The 27,914-nt window shown below is 44.4% G+C and overlaps 2 protein-coding genes across 4 annotated transcripts in view; one reads left to right on the plus strand and one right to left on the minus strand.

Moving 5' to 3' along the window:
* The window catches only part of F8 (coagulation factor VIII), a 143,367-nt gene extending 115,802 nt beyond the window's left edge, over positions 1 to 27,565 (plus strand). For 2 of the 3 annotated variants that reach the window (XM_061137962.1, XM_061137964.1), the window contains 5 exons: positions 2,474 to 2,629; positions 12,943 to 13,087; positions 13,479 to 13,627; positions 14,123 to 14,299; positions 26,890 to 27,565. In XM_061137962.1, the coding sequence (XP_060993945.1) occupies positions 2,474 to 2,629; positions 12,943 to 13,087; positions 13,479 to 13,627; positions 14,123 to 14,299; positions 26,890 to 27,045 (783 nt within the window). In that variant the 3' untranslated portion in view covers positions 27,046 to 27,565. Of the gene's footprint in view, positions 1 to 2,473; positions 2,630 to 12,942; positions 13,088 to 13,478; positions 13,628 to 14,122; positions 14,300 to 26,889 lie in introns of those variants that run through there. The other variant, XM_061137963.1, reaches the window with a different exon arrangement.
* Positions 4,866 to 10,700, minus strand: LOC133053117 (40-kDa huntingtin-associated protein-like). The gene has a single exon (XM_061137968.1). The coding sequence runs from the start codon at positions 9,736 to 9,738 to the stop codon at positions 8,644 to 8,646; it is 1,095 nt and encodes a 364-aa protein (XP_060993951.1). The 5' UTR covers positions 9,739 to 10,700; the 3' UTR covers positions 4,866 to 8,643.
* Positions 27,566 to 27,914: the final 349 nt, after the last annotated feature.

Genomic DNA, 27,914 nt, shown 5'->3' on the forward strand with positions numbered 1-27,914 from the left:
CACATCACACATTCCTTTGGCAAGCTCAATGCCTTTTATACCTCTTTCCTGCCTAAGTCATTTTCATCAAATCCCAAGTAATAGATGAGGAAAGAACTGAAGAACAGAGTGGCTTATGATTTGTACCAAAAGAGTCAGGACTGAAAGACTCAGGAATAGAACTGAGTGCACTGTGTTTTGTTTTTTAATTATTTTTGCTGCACTGGGTCTTCATTGTGCAGTTTTTTCTCTAATTGTGGCAAGCAGGAGCTGCTCTCTAGTTGTGTGCAAGCTTCTCACTGTGGTGGCTTCTCTTGTGGCAGAGCACCGACTTCAGTAGTTTTGGTTCCCAGGCTTTAAAGCACAAGCCTCAGTAGTTATGGCTCATGGGCTTAGCTGTCCTGAGGCACGTGGGATCTTCAAGGATCAGGGATCAAACACATGTCCCTGCACTGGCAGGCAGAGTCTACCACTGCGCCAGTAGGGAAGTCCTACATTGTGTTTTTAATCTTTCTACTGGGATTAGAATCTCTGAATATTTTTCTATAACATTGAATTTACCACCTCCAAAGACCGCATATTCTCTTTTTAGATGTCTTCAATTGCCTAGGTATCCTTGAGTCCTCCAATTCCTTCATGGTAACACAAAAACAAATGGCTCAATCCCCGGTCCCACAAGGCAAGAAAATGTGGCTTCTTCCTTTTCTAAAACCAAAGCTGTCTTCTTCACAAATTCTACACCACAGAGTAGTAAGAAACACCTGATAAAGTTAGGCCAAATCTGGTCAACCAACTTGGAGTCATTACTGAAAGTGTCCTTAGGTTAACTCAATTTTTTTTTTTCAGTGACTCAATCTTTCATTTTTTTTTCCTTCCCCATGTCCTCTGGAGCAGCACTGGCCAACAGAAATATCATGTGAACCACAAATGCAAAGCACATGTGTAATTTTCCGTTTTCTAATAGCTGCATTAAAATAGGAACATGTTAAATTCATTTTAATAATACATCTTCTCGGGAATTCCCTGGTGATCCAGTAGTTAGGACTGAGTGCTTTCACTGCCAAGGGCCCGAGTTCAATCCCTGGTCAGTGAATTAAAATCCTGCAGGCCATGTGGCTCTGCCAAAAAAAAATCATAATTTTCTTTAATCCAACATATCCAAAAATGTTATGTCAACATGTAAGCAGTCAGGACTAATGTTCAAACACACCACCTTCCTTTCACACCCTTCTCCTTCTCCGTGTAAGTTCCATGAGGGAAGGGCTTTTTTTATTGTTCATGACTCTGTTGCTAGTACCCAGAACAGTGCTTGTGCTCAGTCACTCAGTCATATCTGACCCTTTGTGACCCTATGGACTGTAGCCCAACAGTCTCCTCTGTCCATGGAATTCTCCAGGCAAGAATACTGGAGTGGGTTGCCATTTCCTTCTCCTAGAAGAGTGCTTGGCATATAACAAATGCTAAAAATATATTCTTTGATGAATGAATGAATGAATGATGTATAGATAGAGCTTAGAGTCAACTGAGAAAGACTGTCATTAAGTACAAGAGTCCAGACCAGTCTTAGCTGAGTGTGCCAGGCATCTGGAAGAAATTAGGGTACCAACTGATATTAAAATTCCTGTAATGCTTATGTGACCCATGCCCCCTTCTTTCAGACCCAACCATTCCTTACTACTAAGGATCGATATTCCATCATATCCCATGTTAGGTGCCGGGGCTAGAGAGACTGTAAAACCTAACATATTACGTGTTTAGTATGCGCCGGCAGTGAACTCAACACATTACATGTATTAACTCTGTAATCCTTCTGGTAACATTTTGAGATAAATACCATTATTACCTTCACTGTACAGAACAAGAAATTGAGACACAAAGAGGTTAGGTGATTCAGTCAGGCTTATTGCCTTCAGGATTTCAGTCTAATGAGGAAGGCAAAAAGCAAAGAAAAGTTTACAGTGTGGTGCAATAATTTACTATAATGAAATTATATACAAAGTGGACTGGAAGCAGAAAAGAAGCCACCCAAAAGTTCTCTGCATGAGTCAGGAAAGGGTAACCAGGAGAAAGAGTTTCTGCACTAACACTTGCAGGAAGGACAGTAATTTAGCACTGACAGTGATGGTGGGAGGGGGGTAGTCTGGGGACAGAGAAGGCAAGTGGCTTTGTCCAGCCAGAAGCTGGTGTGTCAGGGAGACACCTGCTATGGGGTCCAGGTGTGCAGCACTAAGGATGTGTGTAGAGAAAAGTGGGGCTCAGTGATTCCAAAGTGATTTCCTTTGTCAGGACGTGGCCTGAGGAATCAGTGAACACATTTCCTGTCATTGATTCCAGAGCTTCCCACACATCTACATTTCCACACTGGTCTCTGTTGCATTTGCACCTCCAATGGAATACTGGGCTTCTATCGAGGTAGATTCTTCTTAAGCAGAGAAATCATTTCAGAATACGGCACATACCTCTATGTAAAATCAAGTGTTGCTTTCATTGGTAGGTGGATCTGTTGGTGCCGATGATTATTCACAGCATCCTGACTCAGGGTGCCCGGCAGAAGTTCTCCAGCCTGTACATCTCTCAGTTTATCATCATGTACAGCCTCGATGGACAGCGGTGGCAGGGTTATCGGGGGAACTCCACCGGGACTTTAATGGTATGTAATTAGTCCTTTTCAAGAGAATGCTTGAATCTTTTAAGGAGCTTTTGACAGATTTCAGCAATCTGAAATGGAACAAACACTCACAGTTTCTAGAAACTTCAGTTCAGTCACTCAGTCGTGTCTGACTCTTTGCGACCCCATGAACCACAGCACACCAGGCCTCCCTGTCCATCACCAACTCCCAGAGTTTACCTAAACTCATGTCCATTGAGTCATTGATGCCATCCAACCATCTCATCCTCTGTTGTCCCCTTCTTCTCCCACCTTCAATCTTTCTCAGCATCAGGGTCTTTTCAAATGAGTCAGCTCTTCATGTCAGGTGGCCAAAGTATTGGAGTTTCAGCTTCAATATCTTAGCCCTGCTAAAAAACATTTTCCACTCATGGGCAATAGAGTGATGATGGACCTATGGACAAAAAGGTAGCATGAAGGATCTCTTATGTAGCCCTAGGAAACAGACACTCCAAATGAATTCTAGGACTATGTTGCTAATATAGTCAAGGAAGACAGGTATAATTCCTTACTTGGGGAGAAGATTGAATGTTGAGTAACCCATGACATGTGGTGACATCACAATTTCTCAGATTGTCATCAGTGATACAATAGGATGAATTTCAGGTAAGGAAGGAAGACATTGGGAAGTTAGTAGCATTTGGTTGCTACGGCAACCAGTTTATCATCATCTGACAGTAGAGTGACCTGTCTTCTTTTCATTTCTGGGTTTCCCAGGTGGCTCAGTGGTAAAGAACCTGCCTGCAATGCAGGAGACGCAGGAAACTTGGGTTCAATCCCTGGGTGGGAAGATCCCCTGGAGAAGAAAATGGCAACCCACTCTAGTATTCTTGCCTGGGAAATCCCATGGACAGAGGAGCCTGGCGGGCTCCAGTTCACAGGGTTGCAGAGTTGGACACAACTGAGTATGCATCTTCTTTTTCAGCATACATAGGGGAAAAAGAAATTAAATGTTATGAATATATACAAAGAACATCCATGAACATATATATATATAATCTTGATGGAATCATGGAGTTCTGGAGGAGTCTTCCATGTCCTGGGGTTATAGGCAGATACTTGGACTTTATACCAAACCTAGGAGCAGAGCATGTGAATTGCAGAGTTGCAGTCACAATTAAATGGTCAGCCCCGATATGGTTGTTATGCTAAGGCACTGGTGGAAACGGGTGGAACTCTGAGACCTGGGGTGGGTACATTTAGGCAGACATGCGTGAGGCTGTGAACCACAAACTAAATTGCCCTAAACCTTCTCTGCTGAAGGAGGCGACCTTTCCCCAGTCTCTGAAGCAGTCATCCCTGCTGTGCACACAAGTCTTTCAGTTGCTCCACCTGGAATAGTTGCCTTCCAACCTAGTGGCTAGTCTCCTTAGGCCACTAAGTGTTTGGCCACTAACAAAAGCCAGATGAGTCATGGAAAAATGACAGATCATCACAAATTTAGTCAGGTGGTGATAAAAAAAATCACAACTCTAAGTGTGGTATCTCCTCTGGAGTAAATTAACACAGCACTAGGTACCTGATATGGAACCACAGACCTGGAAGATGCTTTCTTCTTCATTCACACTGACAACCAAAGTCAGAATAGATTTGCATTTACGAAGTGGGAACAAGAGTATGAACTTTATGGTTGATGCCTCAAAGCGATGCCAGATCCTTTGTTCCTTATCATAATAGAGACCCTGAAAGTGAAGTGAAAGTGAAAGTCACTCAGTTGTGTCCGACTCTTTGCAACCCCATGGTCGCATGAAATTCTCTAGGCCAGAATACTGGAGTGGATAGCCTTTCCCTTCTCCAGGGGATCTTCCCAACCCAGGGATCGAACCCAGGTCTCCCGCATTGCAGGCGGATTCTTTACCAGCTGAGCCACAAGGGAAGCCCAATATAGACCCTAGGGACCCCAAATATCTTGACATCCCACAGAACACCATACTGCTCCATTACATGGAAGACATTATGCTGACTTCCGTGTCAGACTCTTGTGACCCCATGGACTATAGCCCACCAGGTTCCTCTGTCCATGGGATTCTCCAGGTAAGAATATTGGAGTGGGTTGCCATTTCCTTCTCCAGGGGATTGTGCTAACAGGCCCTGGTAAACAGAAAATAATAATCACTCTAAATGTTTTTGTGATAAATATATGTATAATCAGAGATATATACACAGACACATAAATATTTATATATTGTGTTGTCAACTAAAAGAAAAATGCACAATGTGAGAGTTGTGAGTCAAATTTTATTCAGGGTCTTACTGAGGACTATAGTCTGGGAGACAAGTCTCTCAGATAGCTCTGGGAGCTGCTCTGAAGAGGTGAGGGGAAGCTAGGTTACATGTTTTGCTGTTAAGGCATACATGTAGTCAGACATACATCTTGGTAAAATATTACTGCTACTCACAAAGAACAGATGTTTCAAGTTCATGGTTATACTGTTTTTCTGTGTATGGGAAGATGCAAAAAGCAGGGTTCATTACAATTCTTCTTGAAATGCATATTAACTACTTAAGGACCTGTCTGTCCAAAGCACAGAGCATCCTGTTATCATTTTGAATTTCCTGAAACACACAGTGTTTAAATTCTGAAACACACAAATGCCTCATCCTGTTATCCTGTTAATCTTTTCCTCTGAACACCCAGTACCCTGTCTATCACCAGCTGCAGCAGATCAGTCTTTGTAGACTTGGGTGGTGAGCAAAATGCTCTTTGTTCTTTTGTCTGCAGTTTGATAGATATGTATAGATACAGATATATTATCTTTATTATAAATGTGTTTCTTGCTTCTGACTTTAATGGGAATGGATCCCATATTTCACTGTTTAATATAATGTTGTTAATTTCAAATATTTTTTATCACATTTAAAAACTTTCTTGCTTCTACTTTATTTGGAAAGGCTGTAGAATCTCATCACATGATTTTTCAGCATCTTGAATATGATCACATTTATTCTATTTGCTGTAAATTATACTCACATTCAATGGTGGGCTGGTGAACGTTTACCAACCAGCTCTGGGGCAAAGTGGAGGGCAGTCAGGGGAAGGGGCTTTATTTGTAACATTTGCTGATTTCCATGATGTAAATATTTCCCATCACACCTGATTTCAAGCTGCTGATGCAAGGTCACTGAATGCAAACTTGGGAGCAGACAGCCACAATTGCTTCTCACAAGCTAGCCCTAGCTGGCTCCAGCACAACTCAGTGCTGCATTCCTGGGAAAACTGCCCTTAGTCATAGTATATTAGTCACTGAATGTTTAGTTGGATCAAAAAAACTGAAATATCTCCATCTCCTCTACCGAACAAGTTTCTGGACTGGTGGTCTAGTCTAATGGCAGTAGAGATAGATGCCTTTTCAGTTCACACTAACCAGAACTCTACCATCCCAGAGCATGCCTGATTAATTTACACATTTCAGTCTTAGTCATCTTCCTCCAGTATAATGGTTCTCAAATGTTTAAAAATCTTTGTACCATCCACATGTTCAGTCCCTCAGTCATTTGCAGCCCCATGGACTGTAGCCTGCCAGGCTCCCCTGTCCATTTTATTTTCCAGGCAAGAATACTGGAATGGGTATCCATTTCCTTCTCCAGGGGATCTTCCCCACCCAGGGATCAAACCCGAGTCTCCTGAATCTCCTGCATTGGCAGGCAGATTCTTTACCACTGTGCCACCTGTAAACCCCAGGAAACCAGGTGGAAACCACCTGGGCAACCACTCACATACAAAAAAAAATATTTTTTCATAAGCAATGTCTCATCACAGAAGTCCCTCATAAAGGGAGTAAAAGAACCCAACACCTTTTAAAGATCATTGCTTCACTGGCCACTATTTTTAATATTTCATAATATTTTGAATGTGAATTTTGAACTGTCAATGAAAGTATCAATGATGCAGATCTTTTCCTCTGGTTTTCAAGTTTAAAAGAACAATAATCCTGTCCTTTTAAAATATTTATCTTTGGTTGTGTTAGAAATCAGTGTTAATGTTGACATCAGGTAATGATATACAGCAAGAGAATTCTGTCAAAATCACTGAAGTGTGGCCTTAGCCCAGCTCTCTGTGCTACAAAGTGTCTGAGGAAGATACATAAATGAACCAATGGCAAACAGAAAACAGTCTTTAGTGTTTTCTAAAGTTCGGCTTGAATATGCAATACCAGGCTCTGTGGTAATTCCTCACCTCACTCCCTCAAAGCAAGCTTTTAAGGGCTTCGCCGGTGGCTCAGTATTAAAGATCTTTAAACTATTAAAGATTTCATCCCTGGTTTGAGAAAATCCTCTGTAGAAGGCAATAGCTACCCACTCCAGTATTCTTGCCTGGGAAATCCTATGGACAGAGGAGCCTGGTGGGCTAAAGTCCATGGGGCTAGAGTCCATGGGGTCACAAAGAGTCAGACATGACTTAGTGACTAAACAACAACAAAGGAGGTTTTCCCTTGTGCCTAAATCCAAATGCTCTCACCAGGCACACTCCATAATTCATTCCTGAGCATTCTTGTCCTAAGGACGATAAGAGAGGCAGCCAGGGCTGAGTGTCCTAGAAAAAGCAAACACAAGGGAGCATGCACCCTCACCACCTCGGCAATAAGTTGGACTGGGCTTTCAGGGCTTGGAAGGCCCCTGCCTGGCAGCCACGTGAGAGCACAGGAGGGGTGCCTGCATCTGTCTCCAATGGGCTCCCCTATACTTGCTTAGCCACTGCTTCCACACTGCTGAAATAGAGGTACAAAAAATAAAGTCCAACCCATTTGGGGGCACTTATCTCATACAACACTCCACATATTCCCCCTCTCCACCAAATATGCAAAAGCAAGATAGATTCCCAAACTGAGTGCTTAAATCTCACCCCAAAAGATTAGTGCTGTCTACAACTTCAGCCTAAAGGATGCATTTTCCCAAACTGAATGGCTGAGAATGAGAATATATTCTCAAGAGCTCTTGTCATCACACTCAACACTAAAGAAAATTTGAGAAAACAGTTAAGTCAGTTTTGCATGTATCATTTGGACCAGAAATCTATAGTGTTTAAAAATGGACCACCACCCTGCTTTTGGGGACCAAGGGCACAGTCTGGCATATACGTGATCACGCTAGACCAAAGAAGGATGCTGATTTTATATATCTGAGTTAAAGGAAGATTTGTAGAAGGGTCCATACTACAAGTAAAACCTGCCCGTGTGGATTACCCGGACCTCTCGGAACAACCTCAACTGAAAACTCCAGTGCACATCTGACACCTTTGTCCTGGAGCTCACCCCACCCTCACCTCTACTCCCAGGCTCACCCCGTTTGCACCGAAAACATACACTTTGCAGCTAAGGACCACTTTGCAAATGATCTCTGTAGCTTCATAGGCACAGTGTCCAATTCAAGTGAATGAATCCACCTCGGATCTAAAAGGAAACTATCTGTTTGTGCTATTCCAATTTTACAGAGGAGATCAATCTAAACCACAGGTCAGGAGTGTCAGAAAGGCTTTATCATAGATTGAGGGCTGTAGTGACAACCGCGGAGGACTGAATAGAACAAATTCCACGATTCCAACGAATACTACCTATGAGGTGCATGAAACAAAGAAGGAACTGGGCGATTGCACAAGGCAGACATCGGAATATGCGAAGGAATCAGAGTCACCATGAAAAAATCATACAGCTAGAGTTCCAAGCCAGAGCTATGCAAATAAACCCTGTGTGAAACAAGGATGTGGGGAAAGGGGAGCCTTCGGGGGGGGGGGGGGGAGTGGGGTGAGGGGACAATTGGGTGAAAGGGACCCAAGGGATTCTCAAGTTTATGCTGAAATTCCTGGTGACGTGAGCTGTGTCCTCCGATTCTATTATATGGGTTTTTTTTTTTTTCTGCCACTGTTATGGAAACAAGGTGACTTTAGTCAACTACATTCCGCGCCGGGATCAAGGTCTATCATGCTCCCACAAACGCGCAGGCCAGTACGTGAGTTTCGGGAACAGGCACATCCTGGCGGGGTTCCCGTCAGGGATTCATCAGATCCCCTGGCCCGACGGCGAGACGGTTTCCTGCAGAACGAGGTGCAGGAGGTGGTTCTGCTCGGCGCTCAGCAGGGGCCACATCTCCACCTGCAGCGACTTGACGGCCTCCGTGTCCTTCTCGTGCGTGGCCATGACCAAGGACTGCAGCAGCAGGAACAGCTCCTCGGGCAGCGGGCCGCTGCTGTCCTGCCCGTGGCCGTCGAAGGCCTCCCAGGCGTACTTCTCCAGGGTGTGCGCGTGTTCCGGCAGGAGCTTGGCGGGCGGCGGCTGCAGGAGCAGCAGCAGCAGCACGCGGGACACCTCGCAGCGGACCAGCACGTCGGTGAAGGCGCCCAGCGCTGCCTGGGCGGCGGTAGTCGGCGGCCCAGCGCCGGGCGGGAGCGGCGGGGCGAGGGCCGCGGGGGTGGCGGGCTGCAGGGGCGGCGGCGGCTGCGGCGGGGGGCCGCCGAGCTCCCGCGCCAGGCGCTGCATGCGCGTGAAGAGCGCCAGCGCGCCGCTGTAGTCCCGCGCCAGCAGCTGGCAGGACGCGGCGTGGCCAAGGGCCTGCAGGGCGGCCAGGGGCAGCTGGGGCAGCTGCAGCTGCGCGGCGCGCTGGAAGTGGCCGGCGGCAGCGGCCGGCTGGCCCAGGTCGCGCAGGGCGGCCGCCAGCTCAAGGCAGAGCGCGGCGGCCGCGGCCGGCTGCCCGAACTCCAGGTTGAGGCGCACGGCGGCGCCCAGCGCGGCGGCGGCGGCCTGCAGGGCCTCCCCGCCGGCGGCGGGGCAGGCCAGGCGTTGGCGCGCGTCGCGTTCCTGCCACAGAAAGAGGCGCGCGGCCTCGGTCAGCGCCAGCACCTCGCCGGGCCCGTGGAAGAGCGCCTGTTGGCAGCGCGCCACCGCCAGCTGGCACCAGGCCGCGTACGGCAGGCACTCCTGAGCGCGCAGCTCGCGGCCGAGCTGGGCGAACTGCTCGCCGGCCTCCGCCACGTTCGGCTTCCGCAGGAACCGCTTCTTGAGCTTGTTGGACACCTGACGATAGCGGGCCAGGAAATCTCCCGGTTCGGGCCCTGGGCCCGCGCCGCCGCCGCCCAGGCCGGCCGCGGAAGCCGCCATCTTCGCTGCCTCGGCGCTTCCAGGCGTGCTGACGCAACCGGGCGGCGACCGGCGATGTGCCCTGCGTCCGGCTACAGCCCACTGCGCGACGGCGCCGGCGCGGCAGCCCAGACGCTCCCGTCGCCGGGGTGATATGCAAAAGAGCGGGCGCGGAGGTTGAGCCGGGATTGGCTGCCGGCGCCGTATGCAAATAGAGGGTCCTGGCGGGGAGTTGGCCGTTGCTAGGTGACAGCTTGCTCCCGCAGGTTGCCAAGCAGGGCATCGCCAAGCATCCCTAAGGGCATACGACCAAAAAGTCGCCTGGTGACCCCGCGTGACCCTGATTCCGACTTTGCATACGTGCGAGTTGTGTCCCGCCCACCCCAGTCCCCATCCCGCCGCAGTCTTGTGGTCTAGGCCCCTGCCCCCGTGCACATCTAGGCCCTACCCCCATGGGAACCCCTGTCAAGCACACTGTCCACCATCCCTGCATCCCACGCCTCAGGGCGGTCGGTCACCTTGGCACCTTCACCCTACCACGATGCCGCCCTCTCGGTCTTGAGTGTCACCACCAGGACCCCAGTCCCTCTGGGGACTTAGCCTGGCTCCTACTTGCTCAGAGCCAACAGGGGAACCTTCTTTCCCTGGCCTCCCCCCAGACCCCACTCCACTGCAACCCCAGCACAGCCAGCCTCTCCCACCAGGGCCACCGCATGTGCTGTCACAGTGGGCGACCGCTCCCTCTGCCTGCAATCCCTGACTCTATCTGTACCCACAACACTCCCCCTGCACTCCAGCCAGACCCCTGACCCCCACCTCTCCAAGGAGGGGTATCCCACCACCACCTCCCAGGCCAAGTGACTGAAGCACGCACACGGATGTCTTGAAACACTTTGATTGATTCAACATGACTGGGCCTGAGGCACCGGGCTGTGCAGTCGGTCAGTGAGCAGGCCTGGCACCCGAGAGCCGGGGGAAGGCCCGTCTGGGGGCCGGGCACCCGGGTGTGGTTGAGCAGCTAGTGCTGGGCTGGGGCCACCAGGGAGATGGTTTTCATCGCTAAAGAGCCGCTGAGCAGAGCATTGTGGTGGACCGCCATGCCCATCAGCTCTGGGGTGATGCGCCTCTGACCCCTGTTCTGGGCCTTGTTGCCTGCCAGCTCCAGGACCTTGGCAGTCAGGTGCTGTGTGATGGCTGCTAGGAAGATGGGTGCAGAAGAGCTCAGGCACTGGGCGTAGTGGCCTTCCCGCAGGAGGCGCTCCATGTGGCTCATGGAGAAAAACAGCTCGTGAAGGGCGGTGCGGCGACCAGACGACCTTCGACGGCCCCTTTTCCTTGGCGTGCCGACTGTTGAGCCCGCTGTCTCCGAGGCCTCGCTTTGCGGTGCAGTGGGATGAGGTGCGGTGGGATGAGATGCGGTGAGATGAGATGCAGTGGGGTGAGATGCGGCGGGATGAGTCAGCTGGTCCCATCCTCTCAAGGCAACTGGTACTCTCAGACCTTGACTCCGTATCCTAGCAACCACGGGCCGGCCCCTCATTGGTCGGGGCGCACAGTCTGTGACAGGCAAACTCCCTGAGGTCACCGACTTCCCATGCCCCCCACCCCACCCCCACCCCCACAGGCCTGGGCCTGCAAAGACATGGCGCTGGCAGGATGCTGCTCACCCTGCCCATTGGACCCTGTCTTTGTCAGAACGCTCCCTTCCCACGGGAGGAGACCTTTGTACAGAGAAGGCAGCAGACCACCCAGTGGCACCAAGTGTACACTGGCGGTGCTGGGCCACCATCACCACCGTGTCTAGAACGCTGGCACCACCACAAAGAGAAACCCCTGTACCGGCCAGGCACTCACTCCCCACTGCCCCCTCCTGCAGTTTCCCCCACCGTACCCCCATAGTCCTCAGGCAAGCACTCATCAGGTTCCTGTCACGGCCCTTGGCCTGTTCTGTCGACTTCCTAGAGGTGGAGGCATACAATAGATAGGTGGCCTTCTGTGTCTGGCTGCTGTCACTGAGCATAGGGCCCATTCCCATGGTGGCACAAATCAGCACTTCTTTCCTTTTCCTGGCTGAATAGTATTCCACTGTATGGCTAGACCACACATATTTTGTATCTGCTCAGCAGTGGATGGACATTTGGGTGACTTCTCTCTTGTGCCTACTGTGGTGGGCATTTCTGTACAGGTTCTTTTTGAATGCCTGTTTTCAACTCTTTGGGATTTAAATACATGAATTAATTTATGAGTTTATTTCCAGATTCTTTATTCCACTGAGCTGTGTGTCTATCCTTATGCCAATACCACACTGTTTTAATAACTGTAGCTTAAATAACTGTAGCTTTGAGTAAGTTTTGAAATCCGGAACTGAGTCCTCCAAATTTTTTCTTCTTTCTAGGATTATTTTGGCTGTTCAGGGTCCCTTGAAATTCCATATCTATTTAGGGTTGGCTTTTACATTCCTGTAAAATGGAGCATTGTGAGTTCCATAGGCATTGCATTAAATATCTAGATAGTTTGTCTTCCTAAGATGGTTCCTAATCAAGACATAAGAATTGAGTTTAAAATGAAGCCGATCTATTTATCAAAAATAATGCTGTGCCCATAGATTGACATAGAGTAAAGTAAGTCAGAGAGAGAAAGACAAATATCACATGATATTGCTTATATGTGGAATTTAAAGAAAAGGTGCACATGAACTTTTTTAAAAACAGAAATATTCACAAGTGTAGAAAACAAACTTATGGTTACAAAGTTGGAAAGGAGGGGTGGATAAATTAGGAGTTTGATGAACATTTTATAGGACCCCAGAGTAGACTACTTCACCTGCACAGACCTAATCTCCCTTAATCCACTCTTCTTCCTGTAATTTTTCTCCTTCATCTTTTGTATTCTAACATCTGTCTAGCCAGTATGGTTTTGAGTGTTGGGTGCTGTTGAAAAGTGAAAGTGTTAGTCATTCAGCCATGTCTGACTGTTTGTGAGCCCATGGCCTGGGACCGACCAGGCTCCTCCTTCCATGGAATTCTCCAGGCAAGAATACTGGAGAGGGTTGCCATTCCTTTCTCCAGTGGATCTTACTAACCCTGGGATCAAACCCAAGTCTCCTGGATCACAGGCAGATTCTATACCATTTGAGCCACCAGAGGGCTGTTGAGAAATGCACAAATTTAGAAGAAAAAAACTTGATTGGGAGTAATTGCTTCTTATTCTTTCTTCATTTTACAGGTGTTCTTTGGCAATGTGGATTCATCTGGAGTAAAACACAATATTTTTAACCCTCCAATTATTGCTAGATATATCCGTTTGCACCCAACGCATTACAGCATCCGCAGCACTCTTCGCATGGAGTTGATGGGCTGTGATTTAAACAGTAAGTTTCAAGTCATCCCATGTACTTCCCACTCCCAACCATGGGTAGTATGACTAGCCATACTAGTTTTCCTGTGACGGGGAGGCGGGTGTTTCCCAGGACACAGAAGTCTCAATGCTAAAACCAGTACAGTCCTGGGCAAACCCATCATTTGCTCATCCTAACCATGGAATTCCCCAGGGCCATCCATCTCCTACACTACTATTAACAAGGCAAATCAAACCCAACAGAGCTTAGCAGAGCTGACCAGAAAATCCAGGGCATGTTAACAATAACATGCAAAAGTTAATGCCTGGAAAATGATGTCATGATGACAACTAGAATGTCAGTGGAGGCAGAACCTTGGCTGCAACCTGTTCTTGTGATGACACTCTTTTTCCATTTCTTCAAGGTTGCAACATGCCACTGGGAATGGAGAATAAAGCAATATTAGATACACAGATTAGTGCCTCATCCCACTTAAGCAACATGTTTGCCACCTGGTCTCCTTCACAAGCCCGACTTAACCTTCAAGGGAGGACAAATGCCTGGAGACCCAAGGTAAGAGGGAACAAATTTACCATTTAACTGATTCAGAGTAAGTAGCAGTGGTTGGGAAAGAATGGGGAAAGCTCTGAACTGTTTCTTCAGCTACTTCCATCATCTGATTGTTCCCACCAAGAGTGTCAAGTAAAGTTGACTATGCACAGAAAATCCCACAGATATTTAGTGGATGTGCCATGTGCATTCACACAACATTCATTGGGGGAAATGATCCCTATTTAGGGATCATTTCCTTCTGGAAACAAAGTATCTGTATGCAGTACTGGGCTAATATTTGTCAGTCTGTATATTGCTCATACATTCATTCAGTGAACATTTACTGGGCAGCTATTAAGTGGGTAACCCCAGTTGCTTGCTTTGAGTCTAATATGGGGGACTTGCAAACCAATAATTAATATGCAGAGTGATAAGTGCTGAGTTATGATTAAGAAGGCATTTGGTGATTTCTGGGAGCAAATAGGAATCAACAAGACACTACTCTAACTTCCCCAGGTGAATAATCCAAAAGAGTGGCTACAAGTGGACTTCCAGAAGACAATGAGAGTTACAGGAATAACCACCCAAGGGGTGAAATCTATGCTTACCAGCATGTATGTGAAGGAGTTCTTCATATCCAGTAGTCAAGAGGGCCATAACTGGACTCCATTTCTTCAGAATGGCAAAGTGAAGGTATGCTGATCTCATAGGCACAAAACTTCTCTTAGCACTTGACATTTAGGACACTATGAAAGGCAGAGTAGAGCCAAAAGTTGATTTTCCTCAGGGATATTGATGTCATTCAAGATGGTGGCAAGCATCAGAGGGGTGAAGAAAAATAAGAGTTTATTCATGGAATGCTTAATGATCAGTATCAGCAACAGCAATGCAACTTAGATTCAGCAAGAATTGACCATGGCATGACCTTTACCAATCTCCTAGTGCAGTCTCTTGCCACTTGATCCTTTACTCTATAAGCCCCACTCATACGAAGAAACCCTCAGGTCTCTAAAAACACTGTGTTCTTTCTCACACTACACTTGTATACATACTGTTTCTTCTTCTTAGGACATTTTTTTAGATACTTCCTATTGACCCTTTCACCTGGCTAATTTTTTCAAGCCTCAGATAGACATGATCTCCTCCAAGAAGAATTTCTTGTTCCCTCAAGGCTGAATTAAACACTTATGCTTCTGGCAGTTTAGTGGACTAAAGTATTGATAGTATATGTTCTAGAGGATATTCTCATTTTAAAAAGGGTGTATCTTTGATACATGTTAAAACATGGATGAACCTTGATAACATGTTAAATGAAATACAGCATATATAAAATGACAAATATTATATAATTCCACTTATATGAGTATGTTAGTAAGTATTCTCCAGAGAAACAGAACCAATTGACTCACATGATTATGGAGACTGACAAGATCTGCAGGTTGAGTCAGCCAGCTGGAGACCCAGGAGAGCTGACTGATCAAATTTCTTTGCAACCTGTGGACTGTAGCCCTCCAGGCTCCTCCGTCCATGGGATTCTCAGGCAAGAATACTGGAGTGGGTTGCCATTTCCTTCTCCAGGGGATCCTGCCAACCCAGGAATCAAACCCACATGTCTTGCATCTCCTGCATTGGCAGATGGGTTCTTTACCACTGAGCCACCTAGGAAGCCCCAGTAAAATTGGATAACCACATGCAAAAGAATGAAGATACCACACACATACTATATACAAAATTTAATTCAAAACAGATCATCACAATGTGGTAAGATTAGATGTCAACTAGAAGGAAAAAAAAACTATTAAAATACAAACATAGGGAGTATAAACAACACACTTCTGAATAACCAACAGATCATAGAAGAAATCAAAAAGGAAATCAAAATATGCATAGAAACAAATGAAAATGAAAGCAAGACTGCCCAAAACCTATGGGATTCAGTAAAAGCAGTGCAAAGATGGAAGTTCATAGTAATACAAGCCTACCTCAAGAAACAATACAAACATAAAATAAACAACCTAACTTTACACCTAAATCAACTGGAAAAAGAAGAAAAGAAGAACTGCAAAGTTAGTAGAAGGAAAGAAATCATAAAAATCAGAGCAGAAATGAAGGTGACTATAGCAAAAATCAACAAAATGAAAAGCTGGTTCTTTGAGAAAATAAATAAAATAGACAAACCATTAGCCAGACTCATCAAGGAAAAAGGGGAGAAGAATCAAATCAATAAAATTGGAAATGAAAATGGAGAAATCACAACAGACAACACAGAAATACAAAAAATCACAAGAGACTACTATGAGCAATTATATGCCAATAAAATGGACAACTTGGAAGAAATGGACAAATTCTTAGAAAAGTATAACTTTCCAAAACTGAACCAGGAAGAAATAGAAAATCTGAACACACCAATTACAAGCACAGAAATCGAAACTGCACTCAAAAATCTTCCAACAAACAAAAGCCCAGGACCAGATGGCTTCACTGGTGAGTTCTACCCCAAGTTTAGAAAAGAGCTAACACCTATCCTACTCAAACTCTTCCAGAAAGTTGCAGAGGAAGGTAAACTCCTAAACTCCTTCTATGAGGCCACCATCATCCTAATACCAAAACCAGACAAAGATGCCACAAAAAAAATAAAACTACAGGCCAATATCACTGATGAACATAGATTCAAAATTCCTCAACAAAATTCTAGCAAAGAGAATACAACAACATATTAAAAAGATCATACGTCATGACCAAGTGGGCTTTAACCCAGGCATGCAAGGATTCTTCAATATTCACAAGTCAATCAATGTGATACACCATATTAACAAATTGAAAGGTAAAAATATGATTATCTCAATAGATGTAGAGAAAGCCTTTGACAAAATTCAACACCCATTTAGGATAAAAACTCTCCAGAAAGCAGGCATAAAAGGAACATACCTCAACATACTAAAAGCTATTTATGACAAACCCACAGCAAACATTATCCTCAATGGCAAAAAAACTGAAAGCATTTCCCCTAAAGTCAGGAACAAGACAAGGGTGCCCACTCTCACCACTGCTATTCAACATAATTTTGGAAGTTTTGGCCATAGCAATCAGAGAAGAAAGAGAACTAAAAGGAATACAGATTGGAAAAGAAGTAAAACTCTCACTGTCTGCAGATGACATGATCCTCTACATAAAAAACCCTAAAGACACCACCAGAAAATTCTAGAGCTAATCAATGAATATAGTAAAGTTGCAGGATATAAAATTAATACACAGAAATCTCTTGCATTCCTATACACTAACAATGAGAAAACAGAAAGAGAAATTAAGGACCAATTCCATTCACCATTGCAAAGAAAAAAATAAAATACTTAGGAATAAATTTACCTAAAGAAACAAAAGACTTATATATAGAAAACTATAAAACACTGATGAAAGAAATCAAAGATGACATGAATAGATGGAGAAATATACCATGTTTGTGGAATGGAAGACTCAATATGGTGAAAATGAGTATATTAACCAAAGCAATCTATAGCTACAACACAATCCTTATTGAACTACCGATGGTATTTTCCACAGAACTAGAACAAATGATTTCACAATTTGTATGGAAACACATAGAACCTCAAATAGCCAAAGCAATCTTGAGAAAGAAGAATGGAACTGGAGGAATCAACCTGCCTGACTTCAGGCTCTACTACAAAGCTACAGTCATCAAGACAGTATGGTATTGGCACAAAGACCAAAATATAGATCAATGGAACAAAGTAGAAAGCTCAGAGATAAATCCACACACCTTATCTTCGACAAAGGAGGCAAGAATACACAATGGAGAAAAGACAATCCATTTACTGGTCAACCACCTGTAAAGGAATGAAACTACAACACTTTCTAACACCATACACAAAAATAAACTCAAAATGGATTAAAGATCTAAATGTAAGACCAGAAACTATAAAACTCTTAAAGGAAAACATAGGCAGAACACTCTCTGACATAAATCACAGCAAGATCCTCTATGATCCACATCGCAGAGTAATGAAAATAAAAGCAAAAATAAACAAATGGGACCTAATTAAACTTAAAAGCTTTTGCACAGCGAAGGAAGCTATAAGCAAGGTGAAAAGACAGACTTCAGAATGGGAGAAAATAATAGCAAAGGAAACAACCGACAAAGAATTAATCTCAAAAATATACAAGCAGCTCATGCAGCTCAATACCAGAAAAATAAACAACCCAATCAAAAAGTGGGCCAAAGAACTAAACAGACATTTCTCCAAAGAAGACATACAGATGGCTAACAAACACATGAAAAGATGCTCAACATCACTCATTATCAGAGAAATGCAAATCAAAACCACAATGAGGTACCATCTCACACTGGTCAGAATGGCTGCTATCAAAAAGTCTACAAACAATAAATGCTGGAGATGGTGTGGAGAAAAGGGAACCCTCCTACACTGTTGGTGGGAATGCAAACTAGTACAGCCACTAAGGAGAACAGTGTGGAGATTCCTTTAAAAAAAAAAAAAACTGGAAATAGAACTGCCGTATGACCCCGCAATCCCACTGCTGGGTATACACACCTAGGAAACCAGAATTGAAAGAGACACATGTAACCCAATGTTTATCGCAGCAATGTTTACAATAGCCAGGACATGGAAGCAACCTAGATGTACATCAGCAGATGAATGGATAAGAAAACTGTGGTACATATACACAATGGAATATTACTTGGCTTTTAAAAAGAATGCATTTGAGTCAGTTTTGATGAGATGGATGAAACTGGAGCCTATTATACAGAGTGAAGTAAGTCAGAAAGAGAAACACCAATACAGTGTATTAACGCCTATATATGAAATTTAGAAAGACAGTAACAACAACCCTATATCAGTTCACTTCAGTTCAATCGCTCAGTTGTGTCTGACTCTTTGCAACCCTATGGACCACAGCACACCAGGCCTTCCTGTCCATCACCAACTCCCAGAGTTTACTCAAACTCATGTCCATTGAGTTGGTGATGCCATCCAACCATCTCATCCTCTGTCGTCCCCTTCTCCTGCCTTCAATCTTTCCCAGCATCAGGGTCTTTTCAAATAAGTCAGCTCTTCGCATCAGGTGGCCAAAGGATTGGAGTTTCAGCTTCAGCATCAGTCCTTCCAATGAACTTCAGGACTGATCTCCTTTAGGAGGGACTGGTTGAATCTCCTACAGTCCATGGGGTGGCCAAAGAGTCAGATACGGCTGAGTGACTGAACAACAACAGCAAATATTATTACATTATTCAGCTTACCTGGCCAATCAGGCAGTAATCAGCAGGGTGGGGTAATACCAGTGTTTACTCCTATAACCTGAGTGGGAGAACATGTGTCTGTCTTTAATAAGCACTGCCAATAATGGCAGTGTAAGACAATCAAGATAAATATCCTCTGTCCTTGGGAGGAATAAATAACTGTTTTGGAAGTCCTAAGCACTGCAATAAGGTAAGAAAAAGAAATAAAATGTGTTAGAATTGGGTAAAAACTCACAGAATATGTGGAAGATTTGATGGCACATGTAGAAAATCCCAAAGAATCATATCTATTTAACCTTATTAATAAAATAATTTTGCAATCTAGCTGAAAACAAAATCAATGACAATTTTTTTATTTCTACATGCCAGAAAAAAATAGAAAAATGATTTAAAATAGCATTTGAAAATTTCAAATACTGAATTACATTCTCATCAGATAATGAAAGCTGCCTAAGTCTCTCCATACAGCTTTCAAAAACCATGTTTTTCTATCTCTCTGTCAGTCAGTCAGTTCAGTCATGTCCGACTCTTTGCAACCCCATGGACTGCAACACGCCAGGCCTCCCTGTCCATCACCAACTCCCGGAGTTTACTCAAACTCATGTCCTTTGAGTCGGTGATGCCATCCAACCATCTCATCCTCTGGCGTCCCCTTCTCCTGCCTTCAATCTTTCCCAAGTATATCTGTCTGTAGCTAAATATATATATATAGTAAATATATAAATATATATTTAAATATTGCAAATAAAACCACTCATAACTCACAGAATAACTAGAAGACAAAGTTTCAATTTACCAAAATTAAGTGGAAAATAAACATGCAAAGCTAGCTCTGCAGAGGAGAGTCCAGGAGAGACTGTGATAGAACACAGAGAAAATCACTTCTAAAAAGACAAAGTCTGACCCTGAGTGATGAAATACTAATATTTGAGCTCTCCTGTGTCATAGCATTGGCTTCTGGAGAACTGAATGGAAAAGGATGGAAAATATGTGGGTCTAGAGGTGGCATTGTTTCTGGTGAAGGACGATAGGTCTCTTGGAGGCTTGGTGATTAACAAAAAAAGAAGTCAAGTGGTGGAAAGAAAGTTTTCTGGAAAAGCAAAAACCATCACAAGACATATCTTCTTGCCCCATCTATTAAAAAAATTACACTTTTCTCTATCAACAATAGAGGTTGCTCACGGACTAAGAAACCTATGCAGCCACCCAAACCTCTTATATATCTGCCACATAAAATCACTGTATTGCTGGTGACAAGTGAACAGAAATAGCAGATGAGGTAAAAGGCATTATCCTTGATTTTTCACTTCCTCCTTCTTTGACAAATTCACTGACTTTGAGTTTGACAATAGGACTCATTTTGACCAATGTAATGTAAATGCACATGATATACACCACTTTCGGACAGAAACTTTCAGTGTGATCACGTATTTGGCTCACTCTCTTGTGACTCTGCTCTCTGCCATGAGATTAAAAGGTCCAACCTGAGAAGACACAGTTTATGTGAGCCTTGGCCTGGAGCAGAGCCTCAGCTAACCCAGAAGAGTCTTGGTTTCCAAATAGCATGTCCTAGTAAAAGGAAGCTTGACTCAGAGATGCCAAGACTGGATCCAGGAAAATGCCAGGTGATGCTGGAACATCTTCAGTCCGTCAGTTCAGTTGCTCAGTAGTGTCTGACTCTTTGCGACCCCATGGACTGCAGCACGCCAGGCCCCCTGCCCATCATCAACTCCTGGAACTTGCTCAAACTCAGGTCCATCTAGTCGGAGATGCCATCCTCTGTCGTCCCCTTCTCCTCCTGCCTTCAGTCTTTCCCAGCATCATGGTCTTTTCCAATGAGTCAATTCTTCCCATCAGGTGGCCAAAGTTTTGGAGTTTCAACTTCAGCATAAGTCCTTCCAGTGAATATTCAGAACTGATTTCCTTTAGGATTGACTGGTTGGATCTCCTTGCAGTCCAAGGGACTCTCAAGAGTCTTCTGTAACACCACAGCTCAAAAGCATCAATTCTTCGGCGCTCAGCTTTCTTTATAGTCCAACTCACACAGCCATACATGACTATTGGAAAAACCATAGCTTTGACTAGACGGATTTTGTCGGCAAAGTAATGTCTGCTTTTTCATATGCTGTCTAGATTGGTCATAGTTTTTCTTCCAAGGAGCAAGTGTCTTTTAATTTCATGGGTGCAGTCACCATCTGCAGTGATCTTGGAGCCCCCCAAAAATAAAGTCTATCACTGTTTCCATTGTTTCCCCATCTATTTGCCATAAAGTGATGGGACCGGATGCCATGATCTTCATTTCTGAATGTTGCGTTTTAAGCCAACTTTTTCACTCTCCTGTTTCACTTTCACCAAGAAGCTCTTTAGTTCCTCTTCACTTTCTGCCATGAGGGTGGTGTCATCTGCATATCTCAGGTTATTGATATTTCTCCAGGCAATCTTGATTCCAGCTTGTGCTTCATCCAGCCCAGCATTTCTCACGATGTGCTCTGCATAGAGATTAAATAAGCTGGGTGACAATATACAGCCTTGACGTACTCCTTTCCCAATTTGGAACCAGTCTATTGTTCCATGTTCAGTTCTGTTGCTTCTTGACCTGCATACACATTTCTCAGGAGGCAAGCAAGGTGGTCTGGTATTCCCATCTCTTTCAGAATTGTTCAGTTTGTTGTGATCCACACAATCAAAGGATTTGGCATAGTCAATAAAGCTGAAGTAGTTGTTTTTCTAAAACTCTCTTGCTTTTTCAATGATCCAACAGATGTTGGCAATTTGATCTCTAGTTCCTCTGCCTTTTCTAAATCCAGCTTAAACATCTGGAAGTTCACGGTTCATGTATTGTTGAAGCTCGGCTTGGAGAATTTTGAGCATTGCTTTGCTAGTGTGTGAGATGAGTACAGTTGTGCGGTAGTTTGAACATTCTTTGGCATTGCCTTTCTTTCTAATTGGAATGAAAACTGACCTTTTCCAGTCCTGTTGCCACTGCTGAGTTTGCCAAATTTGCTGGCATATTGAGTGTAGCACTTTCACAGCATTATCTTTCAGGATTTGAAATAGCTCAGCTGGAATTCCATCACCTCCACTAGCTTTGTTCTTAGTGATGCTTCCTAAGGCCCACTTGACTTCACATTCCAAGATGTCTGGCTCTAGGTGTGTGATCACACCATCGTGATTATCTGGGTCATGAAGAGCCTTTGTATAGTTCTTCTGTATATCCTTGCCACCTCTTCTTGATATCCTCTGCTTCTGTTATGTCTATACCATTTCTGTCCTTTATTTGCCCATCTTTGCATGAAATGTTCCCTTGGTATCTAATTTTCTTGAAGAGATCTCTAGTCTTTCCCATTTTATTGTTTTCCTTTACTTCTTTGCGTTGATCACTGAGGAAGGCTTTCTTATCTCTCCTTGCTATTCTCTGGAACTCTGCATTCAAATGGGTATATCTTTCCTTTTCTCCTTTGCCCTTCACTTCTCTTCTTTTCTCAGCTATTTGTAAGGCCTCCTCAGACAATTATTTTGCCTTTTTGCATTTCTTTTTCTTGGGGATGGTCTTAATCACTGCCTCCTGTACAATGTCACAAACCTCCACCCATAGTTCTTCAGGCACTCTGTCTATCACATCTAATCCCTTGAATCTTTTTGTCACTTCCACTGTATGATTGTAAGGTATTTAATTTAGGTCATACCTGAAAGTAGTGGTTTTCCCTACTTTCTTCAATTTAAGTCTGAATTTGGCAATAAAGAGTTCATGATCTGAGCCACAGTCAGGCCCCAGTCTTGTTTTTGCTGACTGGATAGAGCTTCTCCATCTCTGGCTGGAAAGAATATAATCAGTCTGATCTCTCTGTTGACCATCTGGTGATGGCCATGTGTAGAGTCTTCTCTTGTATTGTTGGAAGAGGGTGGTTGCTATGACCAGTTCATTCTCTTGGCAAAACTCTGTTAGCCTTTGCCCTGCTTCATCTTATAGTCCAAGGCCAGTTTGCCTGTTACTCCAGGTATCTCCTGACTTCCTACTTTTGCATTCCAGTCCCCTATAATGAAAAGGACATCTTTTTTGGGTGTTAGTTCTATAAGGTCTTGTAGGTCTTCATAGAACCGCTCAACTTCAACTTCTTCAGCATTGCTGGTTGAGGCATAGACTTGAATTACTGTGATATCGAATGGTTTGACTTGGAAAGGAACAGAGATCATTCTGTCATTTTTAAGATTGCACCCAAGTACTGCATTTTGGACTCTTTTGTTGACTATGAGGGCTACTCCAATTCTTCTAAGGGATTCCTGCCTACAGTAGTAGATATAATGGTCATCTGAGTTAAATTCACCCATTCCAGTCCATCTTAGTTCGCTGATTCCTAAAATGTCAGTGTTCAATGTTGCCATCTCCTGTTTGACCACTTCCAATTTGCCTTGATTCATGGACCTAACATTCCAGGTTCCCTTGCAATATTTTTCTTTACAGCTTTAGACTTTACTTCCATCACCAGTCACATCTACGACTGGGCACGGTTTTTGCTTTGGCTCCATCTCTTCATTGTTTCTGGAGTTATTTCTCCACTGATCTCCACTAGCATGTTGGGCACCTACTGACCTGTGGAGTTCATCTTGCAGTGTCCTATCTTTTTGCCTTTTCATACTGTTCATGGGTTTCTCAAGGCAAGAATACTGAAGTGGTTTGTCATTCCCTTCTCCAGTGGACCGCGTTTTGTCAGAACTCTCCACCATGACCCGTCTGTCTTGAGTGGCCCTACACGGCATGGCCCATAGTTTCTTTGAGTTAGACAAAGTTGTGGTTCATGTGATCAGTTTGATTAGTTTTCTGTGATTTGTGGTTTTCATTCTCTCAGCCCTCTGATGGAGAAGGATAAGAGGCTTATGGAAGCTTCCTGAAGGGAGAGACTGAATGAGAGAAACTGGGTCCTGTTCTGATGGGCAGGACCATATTCTGCTACTGCTAAGTCACTTTAGTCATATCTGATTCTGTGCGACCCCACAAATGGCAGCCCACTAGGCTCCTCTGTCCATGGGATTCTCTAGGCAAGAATACTGGAGTGGATTGCCATTTCCTTCTCCATGACAAATTCTATAATGGTAGTCAAATTGAGGAAAAGTGTCAGATGAGCCTCTTACTGAACCACTCAGCCAAGACCATTTAGTCCCCTACAATGGAGCGACCTCAGCATGTTTCAGCCGAGCCCTGGGTATTCCTCGATTTTTTCCCAGTTGAACCCCCCTACCCAGTACCTTTCCACTGGGTGGACAATTCTCCTGGCGTCTTTCAGCCAACCCCCCACCCAGCATCTTTTGACTGGGTGGGAATTCCTCAGTATCTTTCAACTGAGCCCCACTCAGTGTCTAGACCATGAGTGGGTATGCCCCGGATGTTTCACCTGGGCACCCCTCCCCCCCCCCAGTATCTTTCCTACTAGGAGGGGGCAGGTAACCTGTTCCACCGCCAAATAAAACTCAGAATCTTAACCAGTATGGGAGATTTAAGAACCAGGAGAGACTCACCCAATTTTGTCTGCACTCCCTTAGGAGGCGGATGGGCGCAAGGGGCCGCTGCTGGTACCAAAGCTCTGGTTCCTTGTGAAGTACAGTCGAAGGAAGGACTCTGGGTCGCTTCATTGGTCACTGTAACTGTCAACTAAAAAAAATGTTGTACAACTTGAGAGTTGTTCAGGGGCCATGTTCAGGAAATCTTTAATCCAATTTTCTGTTGATGGGCGAGACGGTGTTCCCTCCCTGTTGTTTGACCTGAGACCAAACTAGATGTTGTGGAACATTTTGGCATGCCACAAAGACTAATGAGTCCATAGAAAAGGAACACAAGAGCTGGCTTGAACGGGTTCATACTGGGCAAATTTGAGGCAATTTAAGCATCCAAAAGAAAAATGATAGTAATAGATTACAATATACACAATGAAAAAAGAATCCAGGAGTCCATAATCATGGTCAAAAACAAAGGGAGAGGAGAGGCTTTTCTCCATAGAAGAATTTATTAATAATAAATTTAGAAGACATGACAAAATTAAGAAACCAATTGGTAACCATCAATACAGTATATAATACTGGTAAGGAACTTCAGTTGATACTGAAACCATTGGATGAAACCTTAATGTGAAACGGAATATTTTGTTGTTGTTGTTGTTCAGTAGATAAGTCATGTCCAGCTCTTTGCGACCCTGTGGACTGTAGCATGTCAGGCTCCTCTATCCTCCACTATCTCCTGGAGTTTGCTTAAATGCATGTCCATTGAGTCGGTGATGCCATCCAAACATTTCATCCTCTGTCGCCCCCTTCTCCTTTTGCCCTCAATCTTTCCCAGCATCAGGGTCTTTTCCTATGAGCTGGCTGTTCGTATCAGTTGGCCCAAGTATTGGAGGTTCAGCCTCAGCACCAGTCTTTCCCGTGAATATTCAGGGTTGATTTCCTTTAGGATTGACTGAGTTGATCTCCTTGCAGTCCAAAGGACTCTCAAGAGCCTTCTCCAAGACCACATTTCAAAAGCATCAATTCTTTGGCACTCAGCCTTCTTTATGGTCCAACCCCCACCTAAGTACTTGTGAGAATATTTATACAGTGTTAAAGCCTCATCCCACAGATTGTAAGAAAAGGAAAGTAATTACCTTTATTAAAGTGAGATGTGGTGGACACCACCTTAAGTAAGGCTCAAACTCTGAAGGAATCAGTATCATGTGTCCTTTGATATGATACAGTGGGAAAGACACATCGCCTAGTTAGTATTATCACTAAAGATGTTGAACTAAGATTTAATAATTAAGAAAATAGTCACAGAAATTTAAAATGTGCGATGTTATCAACACAATGGTCCTAGGCCTTTTTAAATGTCAACATCATGAAAGACAAAAACAGACCAGAGACTAGGTGTCTGTCGTACATTAAAGATGTAAGTGTTCCTTCTGTTATTCTTTCAGTTTCTTGAGGGGAAACAACAAGGAATAAGCCTAACAGAAGACGTACAGGTTTCAAAAGTTTACCACAAATATTTATCCAGGAATCTCTTTGTTTCCCAAAAGTTTTATCAAACACACAAACTCTAACAAATGTTTATAATATATTTGCTATGTATATACTGCATTTCTTGCATGTATGGAAGATCAGTGATCAAGGCCTCTGCTGTCATGGAAGTGACATTTGGTGGTGAAAACAGAGGTAATGGTCAATAAGCAGGTAAACAGATAAATGAGAAGATACCAAATGTTGTAAAGAAAAGTAATCTAGATGAAATTGAGTCAACAAGAGTCCTGTTTCAGAGAATGAAGAGCTCTCTAAAGAGATAACGTTTATTTTTTTTATTTTTATTTTTTTAAAGAGATAACATTTAAACCCAAAGTCTTGGCAGATTGAAGTAGTAAAATGCCATGATGTTTACAACTTCTTTGAATTAGTTGAGAAAGTGGGTGAGAACTTTCTTAGAGGTAAGCCATAGCTGGAAGCAAGGGCTCCACAGCAGGTTAGCAAGTAAGTGAGTGAGTGAGTGAGTGAAGTCGCTCAGTCGTGTTTGACTCTTTGTGAACCCATGGACAGTAGCCTACCACGCTCCTCTGTCCATGGGATTTTCCAGGCAAGAATACTGGAGTGGGTTGCCATTTCCTTCTCCAGGGGATCTTCCCAACCCAGGGATCAGACCTGGGTCCTCCCACATTGTAGGCAGATGCTTTACTGTCTGAGCCACCAGGGAAGTCCTGCAAGTTGGCAAGGAGGCTCTTAATTCTAGATTTCATACGCCCTTTCCCAGGCACAGACTAAGTCATTCAGGGGACTAAGTCATTCATTCACCTCCCAGGGTTCAATCCCGAACTACCAAACTACGGGAAGCTTGGATCCCTCAACCAGAAATGAAAAAAGCTTCCGTGTTGGGCTTTGGGGTGGGTGCCCATGAAGAGCTATTGGTGAGTTCCAGACCATGCAGGAGGCCAGTGGAGGTGTATAAGATTGTAATTATTTTCCTGTCAATCAACACATGCTGTCTGTCCTCTTTTAGGTTTTTCAGGGAAATCAAGACTCCTTCACCCCCGTGGTGAATGCTCTAGACCCCCCGCTGTTTACCCGCTTCCTTCGGATTCACCCACGGAGCTGGGCAAACCATATTGCCCTGAGGCTGGAGCTTCTGGGCTGTGAGGCGCAGCAGCAGTACTAAGGGCCGGTGCCTCCCTCCTGTCCCTGAGCCTTTCCTAACTCAGATGCAGCGTCCCTGTGAGCCCTTCCGCCGGGTGACTTCCTGCCCCACGCTGCCCACAGTGCCATCGGTTTTTGCTGTATTTCAACACCTCTATGCCAGCAGTTATGCCCTGAAGCCACCCAAATCAATTGCCATGGGGACTGCGTTCTCTGGAGTCATGTGGAAAGCATTCTCCTCCGGAGGTGGCATTCACTTCCTCCTCTGTGGTGATGAAGAAGGGTCACGATCATACTAGGCTTCTAAAGGACATGTTTTTAATGTTTCCTCAGAAAAATGAGGAAACTCCGTGGCTCTCTGGCGTAGGAGACCCAACACGATCTACCTGGAAATTCTTTACCATGACTGAAAACTAGAGGCCCTCTTTACAGAGTTAAATCTCGGGGAGTCAGAAGGAAACTGAGCTGGTGGAAGCAGAGAGAAAATTCCTCCAGTCAGCCACATGCCCTTTCCAGGAGGAACCCCCGCCTTGCCCCACCCCTACTAGATAAGGTTCAAAATGGTTTACTGTCCTGGAAATGTCAGTGAAGATTAGAGATTAATTTATAGAAATCAATAAACTGCTTTGTTGTATAGCCTGGTAGAGATGTTAATCCCCCAAATGATGTGGTTTGACTGCCTGCAAAAGGTTAACCACTTTGATGTCGACCTTAATCATCTTCTTGTAGCATTCTTTTCCCATTGACCGCATACATCTCTCTTTTTCAAATGCTCTTGGAACCAGCTCTTTTGTCTTCCTGCTGGAATAGTCAATAATCAGTTGAATAAAACATTGACATGTAAGACCAAATGCCTTTGAGAGTTCTGTTTTTCTACTGGCAATTTAAATG

Source organism: Dama dama, chromosome X (assembly GCF_033118175.1).
Source record: "Dama dama isolate Ldn47 chromosome X, ASM3311817v1, whole genome shotgun sequence".
Lineage (NCBI taxonomy): Eukaryota > Metazoa > Chordata > Mammalia > Artiodactyla > Cervidae > Dama > Dama dama.